Raw genomic sequence first — 18,920 nt, 5'->3', positions numbered from 1 at the left:
GCCCGGTTTGCATGGAAATTATCGTTCAGGTAAAGTCGTTGGTACACTGATCTAGTGGGCTTAAGGAGAAAAATGCAACACCAATCTCGTAAGGGCGTTGTTAGTGTGGAAATCACTCTTGAAAAGAAATAATGGGTGATCATTAAAAAACACTAAAGCAGGTGTTGAAATGTCAGAAACATGTCTTGGATGTGTTCACTCATCAATCTGTTGTCAGATGTTCGATGATAAATAGCAACTTTAACTCTTACGTTTACAGTTCACCATCTATTACTAGTTTTTTTTAATGATCACCATCATTTTCAATATCACCATCATAGTGCGTCCCCGGGAAGACTCAATATGGATGCATGCTCAATATTTGACGTTATCCTAATTTTTGACAGCTTCAGAAAGTGAGGTTATTCTCAACCAACAACAACAAATTATTTTCCAAAAAAGTCCATTGCACAATGCTTACAAGCTTCTCCATTTAAGCGTTAAAAAATAACTGAGGATTGTTGATATATGGTACTCCGTACATCATCTATTTAAATTGAATAGATTCGCACTATTGTCTCCAAGCAATAGTATATGAATACAGCATGAGGAATAAGACACGTCCTATGTCTTATGACTCATGCATCTCTAGTGTGCGACCTATCGGTTTAACAAAGGTAAGGTCAGTAAACTGCCCCTTGAAATCATTATTTAGTAACAGAAACCTTTTAGATAAATTGTAATATGTATATGCAATGAGGTAAACACTTCTAAAGATCAATCTCACAAATTAATTAAAAAATCGTTTTGTCTATGAAACTTTGTAATTGCCTTTACTGCCTGTTCACCTGCCATCGCATCCATAGCCCGAAATGTCAACTATAATCATTTAGCTATAACTATTTATCATGTAATGTTGGATAAAGAGAAAAATATTTCTTTTCTCTTGTCATTCGAATTGCGGTAATAAAACAATTCTACTAGCATACCGAAAAACGTTACTTAGAGCCAGGGCGTAGTAGCAAAATACGCCTCATGACAATGATTTTATTAAAAATGAAACAGAGCTCAATATCGTTTTCGGCGTGGTTAGAGCCATTATAAAAATGCCATCTTTGTGATCATAAGTTTTCTTGTTTGTTTCCTTCTTCGAAGGTTGATTTTCTGCTCTGTCCGAGTATTGAAATATTCTTTATGGTCGTTATGGGAAGAACCAAATTTGTAGAGCATTCCGGAAAAACATGCAGTGGTTGTGACTTGTCATGCACGACATGAGGATTGTGTCTGGTATCTTTGGGTATTGAGTATTTGGAGTCTTGTTAGAGTTAAGTCATTTTTTGTTCAAGTTTGGCAAGGCTCAGATAATGCATTTTTAAATGGTGGTGTTGTCAAAAAATCTAAAATTGTTTGACTTTTTTTAGATAATTTTGAAAGGAACTGGAATATTTCAATTAAATTTGCTCTAAAATTCAGTATGTTCGGTCTTGTAGTCTATAGTTTGCTTCAGCTTATAGAGGGCGTTTTAAACTTTCCAATCTATACTCCATACGTCCCTTCTCTTTCTCCTTCATCAGTGTTCAATTTACAAAATTTAAAGGTTAACGAAGTGACTTTGATGAAATCTGCAATATTCTATAAAAATCGCTCTAAAATTCAGAATCTGCGTTTCTGCAGTCCGCAGTTTGTTTTTGCTCATAGAGGGCGTTTTAAAATCCAAATCTCTGTTTTACACGATCTTCGAGACCATTTAGTAACAGGAGTCTATAGAAAGTATATAGTGGCGATCGGGACGTTATTAGAGCCGTTACGTAAAGCGAAATAGAAAGGAAACATAACCTCCCACATAAGCTGGCAGAAAGCAGGAAGATGACGGTGGTACCCCACTCGCAGCGTGTTCGTGCCGGTTTCACTCTCTACTAACTATCTTTTCGCATCAGCCTCGCACGCTGCAGTCTGTGGCCTACTTTGCACCTGAGGTAGCGCGCTGCGCTTTTGTTTTGTTATTCCGTCCTCTACAGCATAGTACACACTTTACCGTTACGCAGCCGGCTACGGATGTGCATTCCGCGACTTCTTGTCGCTGTAGTCGATTTTATAGCGCTCTACCTTACCGTCGTCGGCCGACTGGCCAAGTGCGATCTATTTATATCTGACAGACACATCTATGTAGTAGAATTTACGCGGGAATATTACACGGCCGACTCGCGATTGTTTCGTTCGTCACACCTCTATGGGTCTTGAGCCAAACATGCAACGACTGAGCAATAATTGAGCATCGTTCCAGGTCTGGCGGGATTCTCGATAAATGGAAAAAGATGTCTTCGTTGGGTAAGTGGAAGAATTTTGGTGGTTGTACGTCTGCTGTTGCACCTTCGAATGATTCATTTTGCACTCAGTGGGCTATTGTTGAACTATTCGCTATTTGCGTGGGATTCTAATTATGTTTTCATCTCGCCAATGTACTTCAGTCCTCGAAGCTGAATGAGCTTCGTTACGATAAATAACAAGTGAATCTTCTCGGCTGCCACGACAAATCCACGGAAATGTATCAAATCGATAAAATGTTTACTTATTTCTTTGTGAAAAACTAAGTTCGTGTTCATGCAGTGGATTATTGGATTATTCCTTGAGCGTGTTTTCAATGTTGGTGCACTGAAAAATCGACGTCTCTCTAACGTTTATTGCGCCAAAAATCCGCGTGTTCCAGTTAATTCCGGATCAGTAATAATTCCCGAGGTTCATTGCACGGGTATAGTATGTAAATTCACCATAATCTACTATTTGCTGTTAAGTAACGACCGTTAATTGTCATTATCTGAGAAGAAATTTGCCTATACCATTTGTTTCGAGTTTTAAATCAACAATTCGTAATTGTGGTTCATTGAGTGATAACCTACTTTTTAAATAAATCCAGTAGATTAGCGAATCATAAAACATACCTTGATGTTTAATAGTCGTAATTTACGAAAACAAAGTCTAACGTCTGGTATCAAATTAAAATGTATCAATAATAAGCGTACAACAGACTTCCGAGTTTCCATATAATCAAAGAGATTATTATCAACATTTTTCTTATTAATTCCAGAGGTTTTCCCGCAATAATTACGTGATTAAACAGAACTCGATCCCCTAATCATTCCAAAGGTTTTTCTGTAATGATTGAGATTTAATACAACTTGTTTCAAGTCAAACAGCTTTGAATGGAAAGGTGTTGCATTTCCATTTAATGGAAATAACTGCAGTTTTGTGCATGTTCTCACATTGGATTATTTCGGCAGTTTTGTCGAAGGTGGCTCTGGAACACCGAGATGGCTGCAAACAAACAATTGTGAATCGTTAGCGCGTCATATCGAAGGTCCCTGGACCAAGCCAAAAATGAAGATCGAGCTGAGATTTTCGAATAGACCTTGAAAAGTACAGTGGCTCGCCAGGTCAGTGGCATAGTTAACGAATTAAGTTTTATGAGCGTGTTGTAAAACAAATGTGTTATCTAAGATTGTTAAGCAACAATCTGTTTTTTTCTTTTTATTTTATTTGGGAACAAGGCCTCGCACACAAGTAGGGGTGAAATTGCGTGTTTTTCTCAGTTAAAACAACTTGAGACGGACAAACGTTGAATAATAATACTAATAACAATATCGATAAAATTTTGTTTTAAGACTTGAAAAGTCTGATGTTCTTGGTTAACATTTGAAAAATATACTTCAGTTAATTTTTTTAAATATTCAGGATGTAGATAAAGCTATGCAATTAAGCATTAAGCATGACATTGTTGTTAAATAAAGTACACGGTAACTAAAGACATCTGTAAATGATCACTTTTACTCAACTAAACAAAGATTTTCTCATATTAATAAATATTGAAAATACACGGAGTCACTAAATTGAAAATATCTCAAAAGCCGTTAGAGATACGAGTTTATTGCAAAATAGCTTTTTGATGCATAAAAGTTCAGATTAGAATATTTGTACTTTTAGATTAGAGTATTGTCGGGTTAAGATTTCATAACATAACATGAAAGTTTGCCGGAATTCACTTTTAAAATCTTTTAATGAAAACGGGCATATATTATATCGTTCAGGGCAGCAAATAATTTTTCTTACACATCACATTTCACTCGTCATCCCGTATGTTTTGATTTTTTTGTAGTTTCTGAGTGATTCCGATAATTAACCTGATTTGTAGCTGGTCGTACCTATATATCAAATTTCAAGTAGTTTCCAATAATAATTCAGATTTTAGTAATATAAAGGTTTAACATCACCTTCACGTTCACGACGGAGTCACACGTGCGAATTTCGCATATTGTGGGACTATACTTTCCATATATAAAAATACGGTGACAGTTTGCATGGAGGTATATTCTTAAAATTGATTACATTTATGTAGTTCATATTTAAGGTAACAAAATAAGAAAGATTCGGATAATGCATTGTTTACATATTTCGCTACTGTAAGTTCATGATAATTTAATTCAGACAAATTACTAATTAATAACTTAACATTAATGCAAATGAGCTAATTTCAGAGTATTGTACTGTTTTTTCTTTAGAAGAACTAGTTTGTTTTATACGGAACTATAGTTTATTTTAATTAAATAAACAGCGTAACTTATTAAAAAACATTTATTTATTAAAATATCATTATCTTGTTATTTTATGTGTTTACTCCATATGAATTTTCTGTATGTCATATGTCATTTATTATTTTCCTAACCTCCCTTACGATTAGACTATTTTGTTAACAGATAGCGCTTCCCCAACTTTTAAAAGCTAAATTTTGAATATGTGTTCTAACACAGGGAAGATTTTCACCAGAACGGTTTTGTTGAAACTAGAACTACTTCTTTGCAAATAAATATTTGACTTCTTGACCCTGCAATTATTGATTCGATTGAAGATCAATTGGTCATAATGGCTCATTTGCTTCGATTTTTTTTTCATTTTCTCTTTGCAGTATCATTTCTCACTAAATAATAAATCTAGTTTTTGCAACGAATCCTAGTTTTGTATTATCTTTTATACTTTAAACTATATCAAGCAGATTACTATAATCATTTCCTTACAGTCAAAAAATATTTCCAACTAATTACATTCTCATTACTACACACGTAACACGTTACAAAATCCAAGTAGCACTAGATCTTGAAAGGTGATCGGCCGCCGTGCGGAAAGTAGATCAGCGGCACTGCATCTATTTATCTATTATCCATTAACCGCTTACATAATGGGTGAAATTGCTTGCAAATGCATTCGTTTTCTGGTTTATAGCTGGAACTGCATTCTTATTGGATACTTTCATTAGTTACGTCACCGATTTGCAATGCAGGCACTTGTAGTACGCCGCGTTAGATGACTGCAACTCGCGGATAATTACTCGTTATGCAATTTGATGATATAATAGGCACTTGTATCGATGTTAGTATATTTAGGAGGAAGTTAGACGTACATGATACAGCCTTTTATATTACATAAAAGTAGTAAGCAAAGAGTACCTCCACCTTTTTCAAAATTTTCAGGAAAATTGTGAAATTCTGAATTCGCTTTTTTTGAGCTCAATCGACTTAACATTTTATATTGAGTCTGTATCTTTTATATAAGGTCAGTTCAGGTTAGTTCGGATTGGTTTTTGTAGATATTTTCTATTTCTAAAATGTGTGTCAAAGTGCCTCTGTACTTTAGGAACTACGTCGATATTACAACCCTGTTTGTCTGGTCTAATAGAGCTCATCTAAACAATTAAAGTATTTTTTTTCTACAACTGTCCCGACATACCAGCGTTCAAAATTAGAAATATGGCTAAACTTTCGTATTTCCTCTAGAAATTGTTTTGAAAAGTTTGAAATTTATGAGATATAGATCCTGTATGGGATTTAATTACCCCAATGAAGGCACTGAAAAAAGCAATGCAAGAAAGAAAAATGTTGCATATTTTGGGGGTTTGAAACTCGATTTCTACGATTGTGGATTTTGTGAAATAAACCCGAAATTGTAAATTTTCATGACGCAGTTTTGGTCTTTGCAATTAGCCAAGATGAGAGGTGTCGCTTCGATTTAATTCAAATTTATTATTTTCGTCTTTTTTTGTGCAATTTGAAGTATGAATTATGATTCAGGCGAAAAAGAAGAAATAGTTTAGTACCGCCACTGGGTCTATAGTAGGCAACGAAATATTAAAAAATACTACACAAGAAAAGTCTGGCATTCGTTTAATTTTAGAGTATTTGTAGCCTCCGACTTCCAGCAATGTCCTTATCGTATGGGTCATAATTGTATGCCCTCTTTTTACGGATTATGAAATATACGTAATCGCGCGCTTATTCTTATCTAACCATGCTTCCAGACCTCAACACCTTTTCTGTTTCCAATTTTCCGCCTTTTCCTTTTGAGTTTTTGCCTTGGTCGTATGCCATCTAGCAAGAACTCTCATCAGCTTGGGCTTCAATACAACTACATTTATATCAGTGTCCTCTAGAATCTATAAAACAAAAGATACTGTTCTTGGACATTTGTCCTCCAATTCAGTCATATTTTATTACTAGGATTATTGCCAGATAATCCGCATAGGAAGTGTGAGATTTACACGTTCATCCATGTCTAGTTTCGATACTTCGTCGTAATAGAGGTACCATAATGTGGAACCCAAGACGGAGCCTTTGAGAACACCGTACATTTCAAATGTTTTGCATTATTTGCACTTGTGGTACTGTTATTCCTATCTAGTGAGTCTATTTTTATTTACTTCAGATTTGAATGAAGCCGCTCCAAGAAATTGAGTTAAACGCTTTTCGAATATCTACCAAAATCAAAGCACAGAAACCTCTTTGCTAATAAGACTTTCTGTTCAACTGTTGGACTATCTTCTGAATTAAAGTATAATCTACACGTTGATCGTGTAGATCTGTCCCTCCTGAATGCGTTCAATCTCTTCCTGCAGATCTGTTGACAAAGCGACCTCAGGAATTCCAACCATTAGGCATGGCATACGACAGATTGATCTGTATGTTATTACTTCTTTATCTTCTTAGTAGGTATCTTCAACTTTTCTCTCGTGAATGGTGATATAGCCTCCTCAAGAATTATAAACCGAAGCTATTTAGCCTTCTTACGATCCTAGAGAACAACGATGGAACAATTCTACAGAAGAAACGCGTGAAACAAATTTCCTGCCTTATTTACTTTCCACAGCTTTCCTCTATTACACAACTAGTAAGTGCAAACATCGCCATCTTTCTGTTTCATCATTTTCTATTTTATCAATGTAGAATAGAAAATTGCGTAACTAAATCCACACTATAACGATGAAACATAATGGAATACATACAGGAAAATTATCGTGTTTTGGCCACCCTGTAGTGACATTGTTTATGGTATCCAGAGACAAAATAAAAAAAATTACGCCACTTGCCTTTGTCCTAGATTGGCTTGAAATGTCATCGACCTTAAGGTGAAAGTAAAAATTGTGTATACATGCTCGACAGCGTTGCCAACCACATTTCCTGGCTTAGGAAAAACATAAGCCGACAACGCTGCAAATTTGTCCAAAAACAAAATGTGATTTTCGAAACGATTTCGAAACTGGCAAAGTCAATGTTCAACCTTGATATTGCCAAAATCGGCTTGGTTTCGGTTTCGGGCACCGTTACGAAATGCGTGTGATGCAAAAAAGTGAAAGTTCGGCACTGGCCCCGCGCGGGGCGCTTTACTTTATTGTGCCCGAAAATTTCGAATTACCTCTGTGGTTGCGCAAAAGGTTCGGGTGCTTTGACCGGCTGACGGTCGCGCTTTCAAATAGCTTTTGGTTGATGATTGTCACGGTTTCATGGTCTTGTCCTTAATTCCTAATTAGTTCCATAACTGACGATTCCAAGTTTTCCAACCGCCCCGGTAGAAGTATGATTTTCTTTCCAACGGTTCACTAAGTGCCTTCTACACTTCCTCACCGCACGGCTGACCCATTTATTCCCGGATCAACGACCGGGGAACAGGAATAAACTACTACTACAAGGTAACCCAAATAGCGACTCGTTCCCTGTTTGTTTCGTTTTTTCGCTATATTTTTACCTCAGTTAACGCTTTAGGATTTTCATACGAACGCCTAATTATTGGAAATTTCGGTTAAAAGTGTCCTTTATTACAAATAATTAATTAACGATTTTATTCGCTCACCTACTTATTCAGATTCTGACCGTCAAGGCCTCCAGATCTATATCCAATTGACTTTTTTTGAGCAAGGCTGATGATTTTTTTGCAAATAAGGGAATATGTTTAAGGTTGATTGTTAATTGGTTAGTGATAAAAGTTTACGGAAGGCATGTTTTGATTTGTTGGCCGTCGTTTCTTTGTTTATTTTTCATGAAACACTGCAGCTCATCTGCCGCAAATATCAAAAAGACAAAAATCCCACGGTTTTTTTTTTCAAGTATCTTTATACTTTTCGTATACATCATCTTGTTTCAGTCGACCCCATGTAGGCTTTAAGAAAATTTTCTAAAAAGAGTATCGCGAATTTGTGGCTATAACACTATCTTTGAATGTGAAAAACTTCGTACGTTTCATGGCAACCATTTTACTGGAATTGACCTCCGTTTTAAATTTCAGAAAATTTAACAAAATGACTGTTTGCAAATTTTGTAAATAAGAGAAAACTTATTTCTATAGGATGACCAGTTTTATATTCACCATTTTGTTCCGGTTGTCAAGTTCACAATAATACATGGTCATATTTGAATCATCCTACTATCTTACGAGTTTTTTGGACCCATGGTATACGAAACTCACTGCATAGCTATTTGATGAGTCTGAAATTCTCAGAATATTCATAGAAGCTTGTCTGACATTGTGGGAAATAATAACCTAGGCCAACGTATAGGTTATTTTATGTTGGTATTGAAGGTTAGGTTGTACTCGATGCAAACATGGCGGCATTGATGGTCAAGTTAGTATCGATCGCGGTCGATTTAAATTATGAGCGAACATTTCAAAATGAATTATTGTTATTTGATTTGATGAGTTTTAAATTCTTTAAAGGAATCTCTCTCTGTAGGTCTTTCTCAAAGAATCGAAAATAGACGTATGTAACTACATATTTCCCAATTTCTTGACTGGTTGACCTTTGCAATATACACGTCTAATGTTGAAACATAATTAAAACCTGACATTGTAACAAGTTATTCCCCTTAATCTTCAATGTCAAATTAACCAGGCTAGATTTAATTACTTCTTGTAAACGCATTAGTTATGACTAGGGCCGGTCTCAAGTATCGATCAACATTTTGCAAATTTTGTTGCAGGAATTATGACCCTTACGCGTACCCCGTGTGAGCTCGACAAGATGAGCCTTTTCCAAGATCTGAAGCTGAAAAGGAGAAAGGTTGATTCAAGATGCAGCAGTGACGGTAAGCAGACTTTTGGTTCCAAGACACTTTAGCAACACTGCTCACAAAACTAGAGTAGGCAGCCATCATCAAATTTCCTTTTAGGCAATGACTCTCTCCGCTTCTAGGCGAATCGGTCGCCGATACCAGCACGTCGTCTCCAGATCTCGTCATTCCGTCGTCGCCCAAAATGTCGGAAACCGCCCTCAACCCGCCCAGCCCCGACTCCACGCCTCCTGCCCACTCGATGGTCAAGCCCGAGCCGACGCTGGATAAAGTCTCAAACCGTCTAGAGGATTCCGGCGTTTTCGATGGGGGCGGTATATCCTCTGGACCCACCACCGCTAGCGTGATTCGAAGTCTGAGGAGCCAGAGCCCTCCCGCATTACGGCCTGCTCCCCCTTTCAGTCCATCCCAGCCGCCACGCCCTCATAGTTCTCCAGGTCGACCTGCCAACACTAGTCCTGTGATTAAACATACGCCTCTCTTACTACACCCGACCACGCCTAGCCCCCCAAGGAATATCGCACCCTTAGGGGCGGAGTCTCCGTCGACTTCCAGTCGCCAACGAGGGGTGATCATCAGTCAGCAATCGCAATTAGTTCAGAGTCAATTATGGCTCAAACATCAAAGGATAAACGGAGTTAAGCCTGAGCTTATTGGAGGAAGTTTCGGCGCTACTACCTCTCCACCTCACATGCCGGAATTAAGGTCGCCTGGAAGTCCCATGGCGAGGACTACCCCAGTGAGGCAGACGCCTACAGTGATCATGGGAGAGGCTGGGGGAGTGAGGACGATGATTTGGTCGCAGCCTGCCTTGTGTACCACCCCCACCTCTCCAATTGGAGTGGAACCTCCTTTATTTCCTACTACTTCCAATTGGAACCCTGGCGGGAGCCCTTTAAGCAATCCAGAGGAGAGTGCAGCGCAAATGCTTTTAAATCTAGGCCAGGACAATCGATTGGGGCGACTCCCAGTGAGTCGATCTTTGCTCTCACCCCAGCCACCCTCACAATCCTCATCCCTTACAGCTCCATTAAACATGGAGAGGCTCTGGGCAGGAGATTTACGTCAGATTCCTCTGGCCCAGCAGACTCAAGCCCTCAATCTTACCTCGCCCACTGGGTTGGCCCCGCCCAGCTTATTTCCGGGCACCTCTGACCCTTTAAGGCTTCTGGGGCTGGGGGAGTCTACCGCGCCGCCCCCCGGTGACCAGCCAGATCAAGGGGAGGAGGAGGAGCAGCCGATGATTTGCATGATTTGCGAGGACAAGGCCACCGGGCTGCATTACGGGATTATTACGTGTGAAGGGTGTAAAGGGTTCTTTAAACGGACAGTTCAAAACCGGAGAGTGTATACGTGTGTGGCAGATGGAAACTGCGAAATCACCAAGGCGCAGAGGAATAGGTGTCAGTACTGTCGGTTCAAGAAATGCATCGAGCAGGGGATGGTTTTGCAAGGTAAGGTTTAAACTAACTAATAAATAGTCTGAATATGAAAACCGCATTTAATTTTCGTTTGTGCCTTTATCGGCCTCTCGCTTCTTCATAAATTATAACAAGAAGTTCGAAAGATTTTCCGCAATAATTATCTTTCTCGAATAGAGTGGACCACCCTGTAGTTTTTTATACTGTATCTTTTAAAAGCATGGGAACGGTCAAATATTCGAGAAACAGCTTAAGTTACCAAAAAATTACCAAATTTCCTACAGAGATTAGATGACGTAATGGCCGATTCAATGATCTAGAAGAACTTGATGTAGCATCGTTTTTTTTATATAGTTTTGTAGTGTTTTCACACTAACACCTTATGTCTTATAAGTACCGATTGCGTATGATGCTTCTTCGAAGAGTAGAAATCGAAAAATATCGTCATAGAGACACTAATACATGGCGGCTTTCCGGTTAAAAATTGCCCCACTCTTAGAGTGATGTCGGCAATTATTGTTTGCAATATCCAGTTCTTCTCGATCATTAGCCAGATTTAATGATGACAATGGCAATGTTGCTAAATTTATACTGGCCATTCTCTCAAAAACCATTGGAGATAAGTATAGAACATAGTTTTCTACTAAAAAAATGTAATTAAAAAATCCTATTCTGGAAAAATATTGCAAACCTACAATATTTTTAATCATCCTGTATATAGCCTTCCTTTCAGATTTGAATGGAAATTTCAAGAAAGCTTTTCTGTAGATTTCAAGTAAATTCTAAGTTTTATGTTAAAAGTTAAGTTAAAAAATTCTAAGAAGGTTCTAAGTTCTTTAAATGTATCTTGGAATCCTGAGGCTCCCGCAAATTTCGAAAAACTCGAAAAAATATAAAATCTAAGAGAGATCTTTGAAATACCTTATAAAACCCTTTTCAAGGCTTGTGAAATTAACACAACTTAAAAGGTAAAGCCCAAAGAAAAATCTTCAAAATATTCAATTGTTGACGTTGTCGGAGAGAGAGTAGTTTTCCTGGACCTGTCCGAGGCGTTCGATAGATTAAACCATGTTATAAAAAAGAATTTTGCACTACATATCCTTGAACGAAATCGAGTAACGTACTATAAGCTATGCTATAAGTTGCATTTTGCAGCTGTCCGAGAAGACCGAATGCCCGGAGGAAGAAATAGCGGAGCTGTATATAATCTGTACAAAGTCAAATATAAGAAGCATAAAAAGACCAGCAAAGCGGTGGCGAGGACTCAGGATAAGGGAATGCAACTACAGCAATTCAAGAACGAGCAACAGCAACAACAACAGCAACCAGCAGGGATACCTTCCAACCTAGGTTTGTCAAATTTAAATTCTCTTAACGTCATTTTTCACGGAAGGATTTAATAGTGAATGGCACCATCTTGAAAACTGCCCTAACTAACCCTAGCGAGGTGATCCGGCTGCGTCAGCGGCTAGACAGTGCAGTGTCCAGTTCGCGAGATCGCAACTTCTCTGTGGAATATGCGTTGTCAATGATAAAAACCCTGATCGACTGTGATGAGTTCCAGGATATTGCCACGTTGCGAAATCTGGATGAGCTGCTCGACCACAACACTGATCTCAGCGAAAAGTTGTGCAACATCGGCGACTCTATCGTCTACAAGTTGGTGCAGTGGACCAAGAGGTATTGGGTCAGTGTGTTTGCACAATTGATCTTCACGTGTGACGAGTGTTTAGGTTACCGTTCTATTTGGAGCTTCCTGTTGAAGTACACACGCGACTGCTCACGCACAAATGGCATGAGCTTCTAGTCCTCACCACCTCTGCCTATCAAGCAATCCAAAAGGCGGCCTCGGAGCAGCAAGTGCAGATGGCTACCACGATCATTGAGCCCGATTTCAATCAGGAGGTATGTGAAGTTTTTTAAGCGGGGTTCTCAGTTTTATAAGAACTTTAAAAGGTATTTTTGTCCGTCGAAATTTGCAATTTCAACCACGGCCAAAATTGTCATACAACGTGAACCACTCTTTGATATTATAGTCCTAATTGTTGTTCATGTGAGGTTAGGGAAAAGCAAAAACAGAGTCTTCCTCCTGTCACTCGGTTTGACGTGTGTCATTTGATACAGCCGCCCAGTACAATAACACTAACTTAGAAATTGAATAAACAAGTGTTATTTTGGTTGAATTATTCGATTTTAAGGTGAGAAAGTATTCGTATATACAAGAAGTCCCAGGCATTATCTTCAATTTTGCCATGGATTAGTGTCTCATTTGCCAAAAAGGGAGAGCAAAACAAGGCTCCTTTTCTTCTAGGGCGCCCAGTTGAATCATGAGAATACATATCAATCAAACATCGCTAACTAGATGGAACATCTCGGGGGCCTGCTTCTATAGCAACCGGTCAGAGTGAAAATGAAAATTTTGTACAAGAAATTGGCGACAAAAAATGTTGTACAAAAATTCACTCTCACATGTCCCTATAGAACTACGCCCTTGGTACTTTGTTTAATCACATATTGAATGGCAAATGATAATTATGCCATAAATATGAAGTCATAACCACAGATACCGGAAAAATATCGAATTATAATGTTTCCATGCCTTCGAAATCTCTATAAATATCAATACTTTGAAAAGTAATGTAGTATCGTGTGCATTCTCAGTGTAATGTAGACTCATCTGAACGGAACACCGGTAGTTACGCCACTGAAATGCAACTATTTAAAGAACGCAGGCAAACGCTTACGGCTATACGTATTTGTAAATGACGCACTTTCCAGTTCGACCTAGTTATCGATGCGCTCAGGCACTATCCCGGCTGCAATTAACTCATTGCTAAGAATGAGCAGGACTATCGATGCAACGTCCAGATTCCCCACGAAATCTGCTTTGTAAACAATAATCGACCACTAAAAAAATATACCTCTCTATTTTCCCCAAGCGCATCACAACGTGAATCTGAGGTCCAAGGCCTCCGATTCGTCCTAATTATCTGTTATTCACCTTTCGGCTGGGCGATAAACAAGTCCTTGTGAGTCGTGACCTACATTTTCGAATTATCATCGTCTATTATTTGCAAATCGAACAAGCGAGCGTATACGTTGGCATAAAAATGGCCGTTAGATACTTTAAATTGGACGTAGCTTTGGAGTGGAATTGGGTCAACGTCTACGTCCTAGAAACCACGCCGTCGGGGTAAACGCACTCGTTTGAGGACACGTCTCGCCTGTTTTCTATTGCTGGAATCGTCGGCGTGTGCATTATGCAACGCAGCGGCGTCCAGGAAACCCGTTTCAGAGAGTTATGGATCTGGATCTGTCCACTCAATCGCTTTATGCCAAAATGCATTCAGTCATGCGGTGCAATGCTGCAAGTGGCTCCATGCAGCGGCGTGGGTGGTGAAAGAAAAAAAGTGATTCATGGAAGAAAGATGGCGCTGCGTATTACCAATAAAGACAGTGATAATTAGCAAAAGCTCTGAGAAGCCTTTTTTATGTAAATTCCATAACGAGGTGCGTTGGTGCGTTAGGAATGTGTGTGTTTCACTAACTTTGAGTAGTTACGCCTAAATTTAAGGATTTGGAGTATTGTTCTTGTCGAGTATCTCTTGCTTAAGAAGCTCTCTTGTCGAGTATCTGAAATATAGGCTTAATAGTTTTTTAATTCTTTTGAAATTAAAGAAGAAAGTTCAACTGGAACTAAGGGCTCCATAAATCCAAACTAGAGGCAAGCGGATTATAAGGTCGCAGTTTACGGAAACTGGGTTAAAGGTTACTTCGTCGTAGGGTAGGACGACGTCCGGGTAAATGCACTTCTTCTGGGTCGTTTATTGGGGACGCATTCACTTCGAAATTTTAACTGCGATGACATGTTTAATTTATGGTTTCATAAATATGTAATCATACCCCCTTCAAGGGCCATAGTTGCTTTAATAAATTGGTTTCTTGGCATTTCTAATAAGGTCGGAAGGAGTTAATAAAGCGGTTCATTGTTGTTCACATTTTAAATTAAAAAATCTAGAAAAGTTCGAAAATATTGAAATTGAAAAAATTAAATAGACATTTTGGAAAATTGCACCTTTAAAAATTCATGTATGTTTTAAATTTGTATACAACTCAAAATTCAAGTTTTGCGAATATCTGGAATGATTTGAGTCCTGAGGAAAGATTTCTAATTATGCATCTAAGTAATCTGTAGCGTAATCACCTATTCTGAATATACCCAATATGTATCATTTGGAGTTCGAATTTTGGAATATAATGTGGAATGACTGGGTTGTTTTTTTAACTTTTTAAGCTATAAAAAAAACAATAAACACAAGAGAAGGGAGAAGGCTAATAATTGCGGAAATAAATGAAAACTAAAAAAACTTTAAGTAGTGAAATACTTAAAATTTTCCACTGTCCAACAATCTCATGTTACGGAACTTTATTTTTTAAGAAGAATGCCCAGTATGTTTTTGGACATTTATCTCTGGCCATTTTCAGGTAATTATGAAGCCTGAAGAGGATTCAGAGATTCATTACAATTTTACAAAAAATGTGAATTTTACTGTTGTTAGCTTTCACTACCCAAAACTCAATTGTTTCAAATAGAACACTATACATATATATTTTTGGATGCTTATAAACAAATAATTTTTTTAAAAGAATTTTGCCATCGTATATATCGGAAATTATGCGTTTTTGACCACGGTTTATTAGAATTTTTAAAATTATTTTTCAGAGTATTATTGCCCCCTGAAATGGCTCCATGATGATGTTATTCCTTTTTAGAGCGGTGCTAACTATGTGTATTTCAACTTTAGATTAATTTTCCCATTACACACCGTCATATGGTCGAAAAAAACACAATGGAAGAGATAATAATGTGGTTGGAATAATTATGAAATTCTTACGTTCAATCCTGACCTTTCACATGGTAAAAACATGCTGCAATCGTCGTAGCAGGCTAATTTCTTTTTTGATAGTTAGAGAACTTTCTCTTTTGCTATTGTCTGTTGGAACAAGACCAAGTGTTAATAAAGCGAGTTAAGCAATAAGAGTAAGGTTGAATAGAAATGAATCTATTAAGAATAGCTATAATCTAAGATATTAGATAAGCACAATATGTTCCAGTTACGTGGAATGATAAAAAATAATATTACCAAGAAATAAAATTTGATTGTATGGAATAATGGCAGGCAGACAAACTAAGAGCTTAGATGAAATGACCTGAGGTAATGGAAAATTCCTGATCAAGCAAAAAACACACAAAACATCAACGTTTTATTCAGACTATTCTGTAAATGTTCAATATATGCAGCAAAATTCCCATCATTGGTACCGTTACGTCTGAAAACCAGCTTAATTGATGATGGCATCGGCGGTATCGCTCGTTTCTAACACAACACATCTAGATGTTTTGAAAGTAAAAGTCTTCTTTCTGCCACCGGCTAATTATATGCGTCGCTGGTTGGCTGATGGTTGTAACGGTACGACCTTAGAAGTTTCACTTTTTCCACTCTCACTGAGTCATCGAAGGTCTGTGGGCAGACTCATATTACCATTTTGATGACCATTAGTTATAAACGTTCTGTGATTGCCATTTTATAATTTTTCAAGGTGGAAACGAATCTGTGCACCCTCCAAAACTGCCTGACGTCCATGATGGGGCGTGAGATAACCATGGAGCAGTTAAGACAGGACGTGGGCCTGATGATCGAGAAAATCACCCATGTAACGCTCATGTTTCGCCAGATCAAGCTCACCATGGAGGAGTATGTGTGCCTTAAAGTTATTACCATGCTTAATCAAGGTGAAAAGGCTAATTAGCAGAGATGGGTGAAATTTAGAATGTTATTTCCAGCTAAACCTGCCAGCGGTTCGAGTAGCAATGAACTGGAAACGATCCATGAACGGTACATGACTTGCCTGCGCGTTTACACGCAACACATGTATCCTCAACAAACGACCAGATTTCAAGACTTACTAGTTAGATTACCAGAGGTATGTATAAGTAGTAAAGGACCGAGTTGATAAATAAATTCATAAATGTTTTAGATACAGTCTGCAGCAGCCCTACTATTAGAGAGTAAGATGTTTTACGTTCCTTTTTTACTTAATTCGGCTATTCAGAGGTAGTAGCGCCATTGAGCTGGAATTTAGGTAAATGTTAATAAACAAAATTAGGGAAGAAACAAAACGACTCAAATATTGTAAATACATGACTTACTACACGAAAATTCGGAAGTGGCCTGCTGTTCGAATGTCCCTGTTACGCTAGACTGATGTTTAAATTAGAGACGTTTCATAAAAGATAGTAATGGTTATTAATTCTCATTTCTTGGATGTATAAATTCGTTTTTGTTATTATTTCCCCCTCATTGTACTAATAATGAAAACGACTTCATATTCCCTTAATTTAGGAGAAAAGACTTCCAAACGAATGCATTTTTCGTATCGCCCAGTTTACTTATTTTCAAACTATACTTAATTGTTTTTATCAGACATCTGAACACGATGAAGTACAAATCTGATCATAAACTAAAGCCATATTATGATGATTAATGCGGTGAAACCTTTGTGTGAGTAAGCTGGGTAAAAAATGTCCAGGAATCGATTCCTGTGGTCACGAAAGTTATCCGCGGATTCCCGCTACATAAGTCTGAGTAAGTTGCCTTGTTTATGCGAGAAATGGCATTGTAGTTGCCCTATCGCACATCACATCATTTTCTCAGCAGCTACAATTGTTACTCAAAACTGCCAGTTTTCAAGTCTGAAATGCGTCAAAGCACTGCCCATCTAGATACAATAGATCTCCCCCATGAGACTACAATGCCATTGTTGTGCGCATCTCGCATCAAAAATTACTAATATAAGGATATATATTTACATAAAAAATATATAAAAGGGTAAGAAAAGTAAAGCGTAGTGAAGGGTAAATGATGATGCACGTTGCCAAGATTATATGGACAGACTCCTCGATTTTTAGTCTAGTTTGTATACTGAGTGGTCACGAAACGATTATTAAATGTGCGTTGTTGAGATCGTTAAAGCACAGCGGTGTCCTTTAGAAGATTTTTATTGTTTAATTCATTTGACCACCGTGTATATGCGTGGAAACTAATATGTGATAATTTTTAACTAAAGTTTGGAATTTGATTGTAAAGTACTGAGTTATAGGGAATTCTGTTCGTCTTGAACCCTTGTAGCACACCCTGCAAGTATCTTTTTCTATCTCACTTTGAGTTCTTTCCTTTGATCTTTTTTTAACTGTGATTTGATAGTAATAAAAAAACTCCCATTTAAGAACAAAAGGTTCATTCTTAATCTTCACAAACTAACTTCCAACTCAACTAAAATAATAATCATAAAAAAGTCAACCCATGAACATGCAAGAAAGGTGAATCTAGCCTCAAGAGTTAAAGTAAATAGTGTACCTCTTGACCAATTCCCTTTCGGTCTCCTCAACTTATAGCTCAATGATCTTGCAAATTCAATCACCGTTGAAGTAATAAGATACGATAAGAACGAAAACACCCAGAATCGCCCTTGCTAAACACCCATCTAAGTTTATTCTGCACACTTTTTTATTATTTCTTAGTCATTTCTTATATAAAATCGGGAAATACTTTATGCATAAGACTATTTAGTTTTCCACCCATGAAGATTTGAGACAATGATGAACAAGCGGATATCTTGGAAAGATATCTGCTTGTTTTATGATAAATTGAAGATTTTTCATTTTTTAAATAAAACTGTAATGCTACGTATTTCCCTTAGGATATTGATATTTCGGAAAAGTGCTTTTTTTGTTGGTAGAAAGATTTCCCCCATTTTGAAATCAACCTATACGTTTTCTCGGGTAGACAGTCATAAAGAAATGCTGTTTTTATGTCAAACTTCTAAAATCCTAATTAGCTACCAACTCAAACAAGATTCTCAAACACCTATAATTGAGGTATCAAGGCAATCAATTCAATATTTCTTCTCAAAATCTCTGATCAACAATTGTGAGTGAACCCCAATGGTCAAGTTCAATGTTAATGTATTCATATTTAACAAATAAATATTGAACATGAACACACAATCGAAGTAAAAGAATAAATATTCATTGGCCTTTACTAAATGTTTGATAAAGATGTCTTTGATGGCCTGA

The 18,920-nt window shown here is 37.5% G+C and overlaps 1 protein-coding gene across 1 annotated transcript; it reads left to right on the top strand.

Moving 5' to 3' along the window:
• The first annotated feature begins 1,814 nt into the window (after window positions 1–1,814).
• Hr4 (Hormone receptor 4) lies at window positions 1,815–17,979 on the top strand. Its single transcript, XM_066395307.1, has 9 exons — window positions 1,815–2,307; window positions 9,273–9,377; window positions 9,485–10,816; window positions 11,939–12,133; window positions 12,187–12,463; window positions 12,517–12,688; window positions 16,385–16,577; window positions 16,629–16,768; window positions 16,823–17,979. The coding sequence occupies exons 1-9, from the start codon at window positions 2,295–2,297 to the stop codon at window positions 16,901–16,903; spliced, it is 2,508 nt and encodes an 835-aa protein (XP_066251404.1). The 5' UTR covers window positions 1,815–2,294; the 3' UTR covers window positions 16,904–17,979.
• Window positions 17,980–18,920: the final 941 nt, after the last annotated feature.

Source organism: Euwallacea similis, chromosome 1 (assembly GCF_039881205.1).
Source record: "Euwallacea similis isolate ESF13 chromosome 1, ESF131.1, whole genome shotgun sequence".
NCBI lineage: Eukaryota > Metazoa > Arthropoda > Insecta > Coleoptera > Curculionidae > Euwallacea > Euwallacea similis.
Note: the sequence above shows the minus strand (reverse complement) of the source record. Positions and strands in the feature narration are given on the sequence as shown.